Genomic DNA, 14,456 nt, shown 5'->3' with positions numbered 1-14,456 from the left:
ACACCAACGCGAGAAGCGAGGAAGGGTATCGGGATGTGCAGAGGTGTGTGCTTCGCAGCAATGAAATAGTGAATGTACAGATACAAATGAATACGATGAATACACGGAAGATTCTCTGGCTGATCTGACCATATCAGCCTATCAGCATGAAAGTGAAATGAACGTATCAAAGGCACGGTGCCCACCATGACAGCACTGTGACGTGAAGTAAAGATTCGAATGTAGCCAAAGAAAGCACAAAACGACATGCACCCACACAGAACGTGGGTGACATTCGCAAGTGAACGAGCAAGCAACATTTGAAACAAGAAAGACAACGAGCAAACGTACAAAACGCACGTATGGCTCGTGGATTCAGAAATCTGTTCAAAAACAAACAAAGGAAACAAAACTAAACACAAACACAAACATACATGTCCTTATGCGCACGCGCGTGCGTGCGTATTTGATGTCAACGTCACACGTTGCTCACGCGCGGTCTGCGCTGTCGCGCACGTGTTCGCATCAGCACGAGCATGCCACCACCATCACCACCACCACGAGTGCTGCCGTTACTGTCAATGCTGCCAATGCTGTCGAGCCGGTGTCGGCGAACACCAACATTGCTGACATCGGCGGTGTTTGGTCGCACGTGTGTCCTCACACCATGCAGCGGCAGCCGTGGTTCTTCCGATGCAGTGCGGTCATCGTCCCATCTGCATCCTGCGCCAACCAGACCGACACCATGCACGCTGTTGTCGTCGCTGTCACAGACGTTGCTGTACACACTGCTTCTGTTGCTGGTCCTGTTCACGTTCCCCATGATGTTCATGGCATCCAGGGCCGCAGACGTGGGTGGCGTTGAGCGTGCGCGACACTGCGTGAGTCTGTTCATTGCAGACACAGACAGAGCAGACGCCGTCTTGTGCATCGCTGCAGACGACATCAGCGTGCGTCTCTGTTGTTCTGGTACAACCGCAAGTCTCCCATTTGCAGCCACGCTGCTGCTGTCACCAATATCGTGGCTGCGCATGGAGCAAATGGACGTCGCAGACGCAACAGATGCCAGCGAGGATCGCTGCTGCTTTGGTCGCATGCTCCGCACGCTTTGGCCTGATCGCACTGCTGACGCCGCTGTCATACTGGAAAGAGGTGTTGGCGGCCTGGCCATTGCCCGGGCCGCTGCCGCTGTTGCTGTTGCTGCTGCTGGTGCGTTGTTCGTGCGCGTGGTGGACGCGGCCCTGCTCGCAGCAGGCGTGGAGCGAAGCGATGCAGGCAGTGACGAGCAGCGAACAAGCAGCTGCGGCGGCGTTGCAAAGGTGCCGTGCAAGCGACCACGTGCAATGTGCAAGTGCTGCACCACGGCCGCCTGCGTGTGCGCGGCAGCGGCATCACTCGGCACGCTCCATGACTCAGCCTGTCCACTGTCCGTGTCAATTGCGCAGTCATCATGGTTGTTGCAGTCGTTGCAATCGACGGTGCTAACGGCCTTGGAGGATCCCCTGTGTGTGGTGATGTCACTTGCTTGCCCACATGTTGCACGTGCGTTGCCATCATCCATAACGCTGCTGCTGCTGCTACTACCGTTGTGGCCACTGCTTGTGCACGCCCTGTGGCTGTCATGACAAGTGCTGCTCAGATCACCGCAGCCACTAGTGGCACTCGGCACACGGGGGCCGCCGCCACAGCTGCAGCTGCACAGCGTGTCAGCCATGGACGAGCCAGACCTCAGCATCACTGCTTCCATCAACACACCATCACCATGACCGTCGCCATCATCGCCACCACGACTGCTGCTGATGTGATGACCGGAAGCACTGCCAGGCACGGCGAGCACGGGGGATGACATGGACGTGCGTTGCGTTCGCATCAGTTGCGCAAACGCAAATCTGGAGTTCGTCTCCGATGGCGATGACGACGCGGGGCTGAACGCCTTGCGAGATGCACCACTTGATGTCGTGCGAACGCTTCTCACGGTTGCTTCTGTTGGCGAAGACGGACTTGCTGTTGTTTTTGCAGTTGGCGTGGTGCCTGTTGTTGCTGGTGCTGTCGTTGCAGACTGCTGGTGCCTCCCGTAAGATTGGTGACGGCGGTCCAATACCGCAGCACCGTTCATTTGCTCATCGTGCCGCTCGTTGGTGTGGTCATTGTCTTCGTTGTCCTCATTGACGCTGTGGTGAGAGTGTGCATGCACGGATTCATCCAAACCCGCCTGCATGCAACTGGCATGGCCGTTGCCGCTGCTGCACCGGGTGCAAAGAGCGTGCCCTTCCTGAGGCATTGACATCGTCGAGCCAAGCGTGCTGTTGGCCTCGTAAAGCGATGCCGGGCGAGAGTTGCGGGCAGATGCAGCTGCCGCAATGGTTGCGCGCATTGCCTGCATGTCAGCCGCGTTCCACACCCGCGCGAGCGCCGCCATTCGCTCATCCGACGACCGCACACAGTTTGGCGGCGGCGGTGGCGGCAGAGCAGCGTGGTGCTTGCGGGATGCTGCGTGCCGGCGTGACATCAGTGCGTCCCCCTTTGCAGCGTTGACGTGAACACTATCAGGGCCATCGCCGTCGCCAGCGTCGGTGTTGCTCAAGTGCAGCATGTTGTTGGTGGCTGCCTCACGCATGATGGTTTCAGCCAAGCGCAGCAGTCGCACTTGTGGGTGTGTCATCCGACGCCGTGCATGCAGCGCGCGAATGGTTTCCTGTTGGTGTGTGTGTGCGTGTGTGTGTGTGTGTGTGTGTGTGCGTGCGTGTGTGCGCATGAATCAGTGAGTAACGCGGAAATAGTCGAGCCAACACCCACCGCAAACACGCAAAATGTCGGCACAACTTGTGTTGGCAAGAAATACGTATGCAGGCACACATGTACAAACGCACATGTACAAACGCACATGTACAAACGCACATGTACAAACGCACATGTACAAACGCAACCCTTCCCCCAACACACACACACACACACACACAAAGCACACCTTGGCTTGGAAAATGACGAGGTCGTACGGGCGTGACGTTGTGCTGCCATCAGCATTTTCACCAGAGGAATGTTTTTCCGCTTCCTTTGCCAGCTCCGCAGCCACGGCGTCTGTCAACTCCTGTCCAAACTTGATGCGCTCATACTGCTCAGCCGACTCACCGCCATCACCCATCATCACAACATCGTCTTCGTCGATGGACGGTGGCTGAATGCTGTTGCCCCGTGCACACACACTGCCATCAGTGGTGCAGGAGCACGTGTACGCGGTGTAGTCACTGCTGGAGTGGCTGTAGCAGCACTGAGAACAGTAGCAGCAGGACGCGCTGGTCGAAGGGCTTGTGATGATGCTGTTATGCTCATGTGCACAGTCACCATCATCATCACACCCATCATTGGCTTCGTAGTGCTGAGAAGGGCGATCAGTGTTGTTGTTGTTGTTGTTGTTGTTGTTGTTGGCGGTGTTGTTGTTGTTGTTGTTGTTGTTGTTGTTGTTGTTGTTGTTGTTGGCGGTGTTGTTGGCGGTGTTGTTGTTGTTGTTGTTGTTGTTGTTGTTGTTGTTGGTGTTGTTGTTGTTGGCGGTGTTGTTGTTGTTGTTGTTGTTGTTGTTGTTGTTGTTGTTGGTGTTGGTGTTGTTGGTGTTGGCAGGTTCGCGCGTGCCGCTGCCGTTGCTGCCACCACCACCATGTCCATCGTCGTCATCACTGCTGTCATCACCGCCACGAGCAGGCCTGTGGTCACCGTGACCGTCATGCGCAGCAGGTGCACTCTTGCGTGCTTTCTTTACTCCCTGCTCGTTCCCATCCTCCTCGTCGTCATCGCAACCATCTCCAGCATCAACGTGGGCGACATCACCCGTTGCAGCTGCTCGCAACATGTGCTGTTCCATGAGCTGGGAAACGACGGGGGTGACGGCGTCATCATACGAACACCGCCGCCCAAGCAGCTTTGCAACACCATCACGGTCACTGCCACGACCATCACCACCATTGGTGTTGTCGTCACGTGTGCGTTCACCAGCGGCAGCGCAGGGCCGTGTGGGCGCTGTGCCAGGCCGGATTGCTGTGTGTGCTGACGACGCCACACAGAGCTGCTTTGTGCAGTCAACTGGCGTATTGGCCAGCGATGCTGGTGTATCTGCCGTGGCGTCCTTGTTGCTGACGACGGTAGGACTGCGGGCACATTCCGTGTTGCCCGTGCCAGCAGACTTGGTCCCCACTTCATCTGTTGCAGTGACTGTGTTGCACGTGGTGTCACGATGAGCGCTTCCACTGTCATTGTCACCACAGCTGCTGGCTTTGGTTGGAGGCTCAGCCCCCATCTTAGCGCCACCACGGCTGATGCCATCGCCATCAACGCCAACAGCAACACCATCATCGTCATCATCGTCGTCGCTATCAGAGAAGTCATCCAGTGCGACAACACCACCGCCCTCTGGCAGGGGAAAGTGGTCCTCTTCTTCCTGGTACTCCTCGCCTTCATCAACGTCATCGCCATCATCACTGCCAAACGTCACGCAAGGCACAGCAATGCTGCTCGTGGTGTTGTCGGTTTCACACACGTCACCGACACCACCACCGCCATCACCAGCACTGTCATCGTCACCAACATCCACGTCTTCTTCCTCAATGACAATGCCGTTGCACAGCAGCAGGCGCGAGCTGCCACCATGCAGCAGACGCCGAGCACTGCTGTCAACACGACGCATTCCACCGCGCTCACCCTCCCCATCGCCATCACGGTCACCGCTCTTGGAGGCATCGTTGACTTGCAGCGTCACATCAGGGCTCGTGCGAGCGTGTGTTTCTGGCGTGCGCACACTTGCAAGTGCTGTGTGTGGACGGCTGAGCCGGCCCAAACATTCACCACCACCCAGCGTTTTCCTCAGCAGCCGCGCTGCACCGTGATGTGGCATGTGCTGCTGATGATGTGGTGACAGCAATTGCTCGCAGGCATCCGCAGTCACGGGCGAGGCCGCGGTCACATTCTCAACAGTGACAGACACAGCTGTGGTGTCCGCACACACCGCAGCGTGGTATGATGGTGAGAGATCCAGGCTGGTGCGTGGCGACTCGACGATGGTGGCGAGCGACACAGCAAAGCGGCTGGGATGGTATGAGACGGTGTTGTTGCGGCGACGGCGGCGGCCAGGTGCAGGCGCAGACTTTGGGCGAGACGTGACTGACGCGCCAAGGGCATCAGGGCATAGGTGGTGCTGTTGCTGTTGCTGTGGTTGTTGGAGAAGGAGGTGATGCTGGCGACTGTTGTGGCGACCACGGGCGACAGCACTGTTTGAACCCGTGTCATCATCCTTGACAATGTTGTCATACACACTCAAGTGGTCAGACTGGCGTCCAAGCTGCCGTTCAGCGCCACGCAGGCCATTGCTCCTGGCGTCATCATCATGATCACGATCATCAACATCATCAACATCATGACCATCATCAAAGTCCATGTGGCGGCGACGGCGTGTCTCTGGTACGGAACGCGCCATGCAGCTGTTACGGCCACGGCTCATCCGCCGACTCTGCCGCTCCCGTTGCCCTTGCTGTTCACCCATGTCACGCCATGCGTGCCCTTGGCCAGCGCAACGACCGTCGTCGCCGTCACCATCACGCAGCGTGACCACGCTGTCAGCGTCAGATCCGCGCGGGCAATAGATGGCGGTTGGCGTTGGTGTGATGTCTTCAAGCTGAGCCGTATCATCGTTGCCATCCACAGTCGTGTTGAGGCTGTCACCACCATCACCGTCGCCAACGCCAAAGCCAACGCCAACGCTGCCGCCACGGGCACGGCGACAACCAACACCACCACTAGAGAGATTGATGCTGTCATCGTCGGTGTCATCGCCATCCGAATCAAAGATGCCATCTGGGTCCCGCACACCGCCCTCCCCATCGCCGAGCAGCAGCCGCATGCGTCGACGCGTGTCGTCATCCAATCGATCATCATCATCATCATCATCATCACCATCAACGCCACCGCCAACACCACGGAAAGTCTTGCTGGCGCTGGCACTGACATGTGCGCTGCTGCGTTGGTGGTCGCTGGTTGCCATCTGCTTCCGATCAAGCTCGACCATCGCCTCGTGGCACAGCTCCTCCGGCGCGGTCGTGAACATCGTGCCAGTGGGATGGGCGGTTACAGGCATGAGGTTGTCATAATCATCCATGCAGCTGCCTTGACGCGACAACTGCCTGCTGCGTGGGCGCCGACCACGCGCTGACGATGCACGGGACCACGACAGGGCAAGGGAGGAGGTGCTACCCTGGTTTGCACTGTTGGTAACGACGCTGCTTGTTCGCGACCCTGCACCGCCACACTCAATGCCACCAGCAAGAAAATCGCTGCTGTTGCTGCTGCTGCCTGCACCGCACAACCACGTGTGGTGCGGACGGCGGCTTGAGCTTGGCCGCGAGGCAAGGCTGGATCCGGGGCGGGAGGACTTGCTCGCAAACGCAGAGCTGATGACACTGGCGCCACTCGTCATCCGTGACAGCTGCCCCCGGCCACGCGCGTGCTGCATGATGGTGGCGTGGAGCATGCTGCTACTGCTGCCACTGTGGGTTGCCTCACTGTTCACCACACCATCATCATCACCATCGTAGTTGTAGGCATGGCCGCGATCGTGTCGTTCGGCGTCGCTGCATGTGCCATCTGCCCCGCTGGTGCCCCTCGCGCCCGCCTGTGTGCTGTCAATGCTCAGACTGCTGAGCGCTGTTGCTCTGCGAAGACGCATGTGCGCACGCGAGCCACCCGACTGCAATCGTAGTGACGACGACTTGGACACGCACACGCGCGTGTCTGCGGACACAGACGACCCGCCACTGCGCTGGCCACTGCCGCGGTGCGAACGCACAGAGTCACCATCCCCGTCAAAGCTGGGCAGGTGATGCGTGCTGTCACAGCGACTGCTAATGGTCACCCCGCTGCTTGCGCTGGTGTTGTTGCGGCGGCGGCGGCGGCGGCGGCCCCGGCTGCCTTTGCTCGACTGCACAGACGGCGTGTGAAGGGGAGAGCAGGTGGTGTGCTGCGACAGCGTGTTGCACAGCAGCATCCACTGCGCTTCGCCAGTCGGCCTCAGCCTGATGGTGTGCGTGGCACACGTCAGGTCCATGTTGCCGGCATCCACAGAGCCACGCAGGCCAGCCAGTTCCGACAGCGGCACACACACCTGCGCCTCTGCTTGTTCCGGCTCAACGAACAGCAAATGCGTGGGTGTGACCACCATAAACAGCGCTTGGGCCGACCCCTTGCGCCGTCGCATTTTGCCGCCTGCAGGCTTGTTGCGTGACCACGGCATCGCCAGACGTTTCAGCCCTTTCAGCATGCGCTTACGTGTCGACAGTCCCCTGCTCTCCTTGCTCAAATCCGCAGGGCTCGACGCTGCTGAGTCTGCAGTTGTTGTTGTTGTTGTTGAAGACCCTTGTGCGTTCGATGAGGCATCGTTGCTGCAGCCATCGTCAGCGCCATCGCCAGGTCTACTGTCGTTGTCGTTGTGACTGTGACTGTGCACGATGTCAGTGAGTCGTGGCAGCAAGCGGCGAACGTGCCGCCACCCGCGTCGTGCACGCGAGCGCGGTGACAAGTCCTCCTCCTCATCTGTTTCTCCCTCAGCAGCAGCATCAGCGGCGGGCTTGCTGTGGCTGTCGACATTGCTGGTGTTGATATTGGCCGTGTGGCTGGCACCGTCGGTATCGTGGGCGGAAGCTGTAGCTGGCAGTGCACCAACGACACGAGGTGGGACACTCTTGCTCACAGCGCAGCGATAACTGCGACGCAGATCAAGCGCAGATACGCCAGTGAGAGTGTTCATGTCACCATCATCCTCATCATTGTCACCGTCATTGGCATCGTCATCACCATCAGCGTCGTCATCATTACCGTTCTGGCTCGGGTCAGGGGCTGCGACGGCTGTTTGCTCTTCCTCCATTTGCTGCTGCTGCTGCTGCTGTTGTGGCGAGGATTCTTGTGAGGCCTGTTGCGATGCTCTCGCTTCCTTGACTTGGGCGACGAGGCGTGCAGCAGCGTTGCGCTGACTTTCTGTGTCCTCTTCGTGCGCCTTCACTTCAGCAAACACAAAGAACACCTGTGTGTTCTCGTTCACGTCCACTTGCATGTGTGTCCTGTATGTCACGCGCCGCAGGCCATGCGGAAACAGCACATACGGCTCAACGGCAGTGTCGCTGTTCTGATCACTGGCCTCCTCCGGCATGGGCTTCTGGTCAAACGCACGTGTGCACACGGCATCGTCTGCGTGCACGAGGGACAGTTCATGTACACCCACGTGGCTCTCACTGCTGCTCTGAGACAACTATAAGGCCGATCAGAGGGTGACGTTTGCGCAACAATTCCAGGCAGTAAGTTGTGAGCTGAGGATGGAATGATACAGCGAGATGGCAACGCAAATGTGCCACGCATGAACTCAAACACGCTCACAAACACAAATCAAGACGCACACGCACACGCACACGCACACACAAACACAACATGAATACGCACAAACACACACACACACATACACGCACGCACGCACGCACACACACACGCGCGCGCGCGCGTCGCAGACCTGCAGGAGGGTGTGTGCGATGGCGTGCATCGTAGTGCTGCTGGTGATCATGATGATGTGAGATGTCCGAGAATTGCTGCTGCTGTGACGGTGGGGCATTACAGATGTCTCCAGGTACACGCGCGCAAACGTGGGCGCCTGTAACTGGAGGTCACAGCTGCTTGCAGATGCCGGTGCGAGGAAGTACTGTGATGGTGTTCCCACTTGGCACAAGGGCTCGCGTAGGTGCAAGCGAAACGCCTTGTTGAGCGAGCCAGAAAGGGACGCTTGTTCCGTGGACGAAGCTGCACTCTGTCGCTCAGTTCGCTCAGGTCCGCGCACTTGCACACTGCCATCAGACCCACCTGCCCACTGCTGCTGCTGCTGCTGCTGCTGCTGCTGCTGCTGCTGTGTTACTGCCAGCTCCAGCTGTGCACGCTTCTCGGACAGGCGCAGCCATGATGACGGGGAGCGAAAGAGTTTGGACGCTCTGCGTGAGAGCGTGCGTGCACGCTGCTGCCCGCCTTCAGAGAAATCACTGTGCACAGCAAGGGTGTTGCTGCTGCTTTGGCTGGTGCCACGGGTGCCTGTGCCTGTGCCCATCACGGTGCCTGGGCTGTCGTTGCTTGAATCAAGTTGCACCGCTTCATCTTCGTCGCGAACGGGTTTTGACTCAAGCACTGGCACCAATGCTGAGTCAGCAGCACCGACACCATCCTCAACGCTACCGCTGCTGTTGCTCGCCATCGTCATTGTTGCTGGTGTTGCATCAGCAGCGCCATTCACGGCCTCGACAACAGCAGTGGGTGGGGCGACTTTGCCAGCCCGCTTGGTCGTGTTGCTGTTTGTTCTGCTTCGGGTGGCACTGCTGTCTGCTCTGCTGCGCTTGGTGGCGTTGCTGTTGACACGACTGCGGGATGCGCCCATCACATCACCGTCTAAGCTAACGGCTTGGGTGCTGTCCCCCTTGATCGTGCTGCTGAAGATGTTCAAGAGCAGCGTGCACGGGAGGGCGTTGACCGTCGGCACGCGGGACCCGGGCAGGTTGGCTGTCGTGCTGCCACCCACCAGCACACCGGCCAAGAGCGAGCGTTTTCCTTCTGCGGAGAACACCTGCTTGCTCACGTTTGGGTACAGCGGTTGCGCCTTGGCACTGCGCTTGGCAAAGCCTTGCAAGGGGCCTGTGCTGGTGATGACGTTGAGGGCCTCCACGCCTTCCGGCACAAGCGTGACATGACGCAACCCCGAGCGCAGCGCAGTCAGTGGCAGCCACGCCTCCAGGACTTTGGGTCCGCTTTCCCCATTGGAGTCTGCACGCTGTCGCCCCTTTCGCTTATTCTTCTTCTTGTTCTTCTTCGCATCCGTCGCATCATCGCCTTCTGTTGCTGATTCTCCTCTCGTCTCGGGTCTTGATGTCGCAGCAGTGGATGACTGGTGTTGCTGTTGCTGCTGTTGTTGTGGAGAAGGTGACATTGTTTGCTCCGAGCCACCAGCTGTTGGTGTTGTTGGTGCTGCATGCTGTGTGGGCGATGATGGCGATGACGATGGTGCGGACTTGCGACCAAATGCGGCGCTTGCAAACGTCCATTTCTTTCCAGGCAATCCACCATCCTTGCTGTCATCATCCGCTGGCGATGGCGTTGCTGTTGCTGAGGACGATGTCGCCGCCGCCGCCGCTGCTGCTGCTGTTGCTGCATGATTGCTTGTATCCTTGCTCTTGTGGCCATGCTCAAAGAGCGTTGCCGTCGCCAGCTTGCTGCCCGTGCCTGCGAGTGCTTGCTGCATGGCGTGGAGATGCGACTTTGGCCGCTGCAGCTGTGCCTTTGTTGCTTTTCTGCGCACGAGGCGAAACCGCAGCATCGTCATCTCTGGAAACGTCACCCTGTTGGCGCAATGACAAAGACGGGCAGTGGGGTGAGGAAGGCGTGATGTTGCTGACAATCAATGCAGAGGGTGTGACGTTGCTGACGGACAAAGCAAAGTTGAGTTGAACTGCGCCGTGGACGTGACGTGCAACCTCTCTGCTCGCACACGAACAACCCACATGCCACAACACACGCACGCGCCACTGTACATGTACGTGTGTGTACACCAGCTGCACATCTGTGTCTCACTTGAATCGAATGTTCTGGCACCACTGAGGGGCGAGCTTGTTGAGAGAAGACGAAGCTACCACCTCCTTTGTCTGGAAGATCTTTGGGCTGCTGCTGTTGAGGGTGTGCACCTCCACCTCCACCGTGAACAGGCCTTCGCCAGGCAAGTTCACACACGAGAGGACAGAGATGGAAAACGCGTGCATGTCGCCACGTGCAACTGCCTCCAGTCGATCATGGCACCTGTGTCAGATTTAAGGGTTGTGTGTGAGAGTGAAAGTGAGAGTGTGTGAGAGTGTGTATGTGTGTGTGTGTGGGTGGGTGGGTGAGTGGGTGTGTGTGTGTGTATGTGTGTGTATAGAAGCAAGTGTGCATTTCACAGCGTGCATGCAAGCAAGGGAGTGGGCGGTGTGGCTCAAATGAAGAGTTAGGGGGTTGTTCCGCTTTCGCGCGACTGTCAGCTCATCACCTTCATCAACAACAGCATCAATTTCAACGTACAGTTCTGGGTCGCGCATGAACTTTGGCTTGAGGACATATCCACAGCCGCCGTTCAGGTGCTGGAAAAATGCGTTGTACAGCAGCATGTTCGTGTCAGGCGTCTGCCAGTTCAGTGACACTGGAATGTTGTTGTGTTTGTGAGTGAGTGAGTGAGTGAGTGAGTGAGTGAGTGAGTGAGTGAGTGAGTGAGTGAGTGAGTGAGTGAGTGAGTGAGTGAGTGAGTGAGTGAGTGAGTGAGTGAGTGAGTGAGTGAGTGAGTGAGTGAGTGAGTGAGTGAGTGAGCGAGAGGGAAGGGGGGTTATGAGCTGGGTGGGGTGGTGCATGAAGCAACGCAAGTGAACAAAACGGCCAGCACCACAAGCGTAAGCGCCAAGCACATACACATGGATGCGCGCGCATGTGTGCTGAAGTACGCACCGAGTTGGCACCCAGCGCCCCAAAACATAATCGGATTGAAGTTTGAAGAGTCAAAGCTGCGATGACGAAGAGGCAATGTGTGTGTGTGTGTGTATGTGTATGTGTGTGTGTTTGTGTGTGTGTGTGAATTGAGCGATGATGATGAGTTGAAACACAGTGGAGCAATCACCCCAATCATGCTGGCACCCCGGCACAGTGTCTCACGGCGCAGTGTCTCACGGCGCAATCACACAATCACATAATCACACAATCACACACACGCACGCGCGCACGCACGCACACACACACACACACACACACACACAACGTGCCCTTGTGACAGGCTGGTCGTGCATACCGCTTTCCGTTGGGGTAAATGCGTGTCAGCTTGTACATATTGTGCTCCTGGAACGACACAAGCATCTTTCGCACGGGCATCTTGTCTGCCTCCTCTGCACACACGTGAATGAACGGGGAGAGGAAGGTTGGGTGCAGATACCGGCGTCACAGGGCAGTTTGACCGTGAGCGAACGTGAAACACGCTTGGGCGATAAACTTGCATGTGTGCATGCATGCATGTTGACATGCATTCGCAACGTGTGATAGTTTACCATCACACATGACCGAGCTGTCCTACTTCGCGCAACAACAATGACAACACCTTAAACAACAACACCTTAAACAACAACTTAAAACAACAACTTAAAACAACAACTTAAAACAACAACTACTACTACTACTACAACATCACTTCAGAGACGCCCAATGATCAACTCTCACAATATTCACCCAGACCACAGAAGCCCTCGCCACCACCACACATCAAACATCACCACGCACCGCTGAAGCTGGACATCTCATATGCAAAGACGGGGAGGTGTGGCTCCCCCTCTGCGTTGCACGTGCCGTTGCCTGGCGCACGTGGATGCTTGGACGCAAAGCGCGTAAACTTCACCGCGCGCGTGTAGATGACGAGATCAGACATCGACTCGGCAACGAGCGGCTGGCGATGCCCATATGCCGCCATCTCCTCCACCGTCTGGTAGCGCATCAAGAGCAAATCAAACTCAAAATTGTCCAGAGTTGCCAGGTAGTTTTCACCGACAGAAACCTGCAGCGTGGGAAGAAGGCAGGGGATTGGCAACAGGGTGGTGACACGCATGGACATGAAATGTGAATGTGGATGACCATGTGACATGATTGCGGAGTTTGCAAGAATTGGAGCACAACTGACACACACTCCGACGTACACAGGTGCGCCTTCATGGACCCAGAGATAAGACAAACGGACTACATAAGACAGACGCACAAGTATGCACGCATGAACAACAACATCAAGACGCCATCACCGCCACCATCACAAACACTGCAACGTGCTCACGTCGCGATCGTCGACGTTCTGCTGCCTTGCGCCACGCCGGGTCGTGTAGTGCTGGTAAATGCGCGTGTAGTCGCAGCCTCTCTCGTCTGCAGCCGATGCCGCCTTGCTCTTCGCTTTCGATTTCGTCGGGCAGGAGGAGGAGCGGCGCCTGTGCGTTCTGCCCCTGAAAATGATGCAACAATGGATGTCGTGACGTGTGGTTTGAGTGTTGGCGCGGGTTTGGTTGAGAGTGGTGAGTGTACAAATGTGCACACAGCTGCGTGCTGCTGTGTACTTCCCCGCAAACAAACAAACAAACAAACAAACAAACAAACAAACAAACAAACAAACAAACAAACAAACAAACAAACAAACAAACAAACAAACAAACAAACAAACAAACAAACAAACACGCGCAAATGGTGTGCACTGGCACAATGTATGTTGGGGCCGTTGCGCTACGCACTCGGTGTAGTCATCATCGTCGTCGTCATCGTGGTCGTGCTGGCGGCCGCCGCGGCCGTGGAAGACGTTGTAGTGCGAGCTCAATTTGCCTGAAAGGTATGGTGGATATGAGTGCAACGTCAGCGAGGAAGCGTGAACCTCAAGTATGAGAGTTGGCTTGCGACCAAGTCCACGCACAGATGGATGTATGTACCCCAACATACCCATGCGCAAGAGCACACACACACACACACACACAGTTGCATTGCATCAACGTGTCAAGGTTTTCACAGCATGTCACAGTGTCACTGTTGAGAACAACTCACGGAAACGGCGCACGATGTTCTGCGTGGCGTGAGATGCGCTCTGATGGCGCCCCCTGCAACACATCATCAACACAGGTGTGAATGACACCGCCAGGGCAACAGGAGAGATTGTGTGTGTGTGTGTGTGTGCACGCATGGTAACAGGCAGCAGAGGGCAATTGCAAGATCAGCAGCGCTCACGCACGGGCAACCTCAGCATGGCATGTAGCTCGCAACCGTTGGCACAGCCAGTGCATGTTCACCACAACCAGTCATCCACCACCATGATGAACAAACAATGACGGCCACAGCCACCACCACCACCATCATCGTCGTCATCATCACCAATGGTCAAACCTTGATCGTGGGCGTCGCGAGGAGCATGCGCTCACGGGCCGAGGGGGTATGTCAACGGTCAGCAGCCCGTGCGATGGCGACAGGCTCGAGCGGCGATGTCTGCCGGTGCCAATGCTCCAACGCCTGCCTCCACCACCACCACTGGCACGACCACCATCAGCGTTGGCGTTCCCATCATCCGCATCATTGTCATCGTCGTCGTCACCATCATCGCCATTGTCATCACCACGAATGGGAGCGAACCGACCAGCCGGACCAGCATTGTGCTGTGGTGGATCGCTGCATTGCGCTCGGCCTTCCATCTGTGCAACCGCAACAGCCTTGCTTGCAGGCAAGCTCTCATCAACCGTGTCTGCTGAGATGTGAATGACATAGTGGCGCTTCCTCGTGCCAGCGGGCGAGGGCAGCGCTGACAACGGCTCATGCCGCGTGTTGTTGGCACGAACAGGCTGCACGTGTCCGTTATCGTGACGAAGCGAAGCGCTGCCGTCACCATTCCGCGTTTC

The 14,456-nt window shown here is 57.2% G+C and overlaps 1 protein-coding gene across 1 annotated transcript in view; it reads right to left on the bottom strand.

The window, feature by feature from the left end:
* Positions 1-457: 457 nt before the first annotated feature.
* Positions 458-14,456, bottom strand: part of PTSG_13054 (uncharacterized protein) — a gene marked incomplete at its 3' end in the record, with an annotated part of 20,115 nt that continues 6,116 nt past the window's right edge. Inside the window, exons 16-29 of the mRNA XM_004988794.1 lie at positions 13,951-14,456; positions 13,615-13,667; positions 13,311-13,398; positions 12,866-13,028; positions 12,325-12,595; positions 11,843-11,936; positions 11,506-11,561; positions 11,089-11,206; positions 10,609-10,830; positions 8,516-10,376; positions 7,789-8,260; positions 3,734-7,341; positions 2,948-3,247; positions 458-2,674 (exon numbers count right to left, since the gene is read on the bottom strand). The exon at positions 13,951-14,456 is cut by the window's right edge and continues 204 nt beyond it. Of these exons, the coding sequence (XP_004988851.1) occupies positions 458-2,674; positions 2,948-3,247; positions 3,734-7,341; positions 7,789-8,260; positions 8,516-10,376; positions 10,609-10,830; positions 11,089-11,206; positions 11,506-11,561; positions 11,843-11,936; positions 12,325-12,595; positions 12,866-13,028; positions 13,311-13,398; positions 13,615-13,667; positions 13,951-14,456 (10,029 nt within the window). The remainder of the gene's footprint in view (positions 2,675-2,947; positions 3,248-3,733; positions 7,342-7,788; positions 8,261-8,515; positions 10,377-10,608; positions 10,831-11,088; positions 11,207-11,505; positions 11,562-11,842; positions 11,937-12,324; positions 12,596-12,865; positions 13,029-13,310; positions 13,399-13,614; positions 13,668-13,950) is intronic.

Source organism: Salpingoeca rosetta (genome assembly GCF_000188695.1).
Source record: "Salpingoeca rosetta unplaced genomic scaffold supercont1.33, whole genome shotgun sequence".
NCBI lineage: Eukaryota > Choanoflagellata > Craspedida > Salpingoecidae > Salpingoeca > Salpingoeca rosetta.
This window is presented reverse-complemented; position numbering and strand designations above follow the sequence as displayed.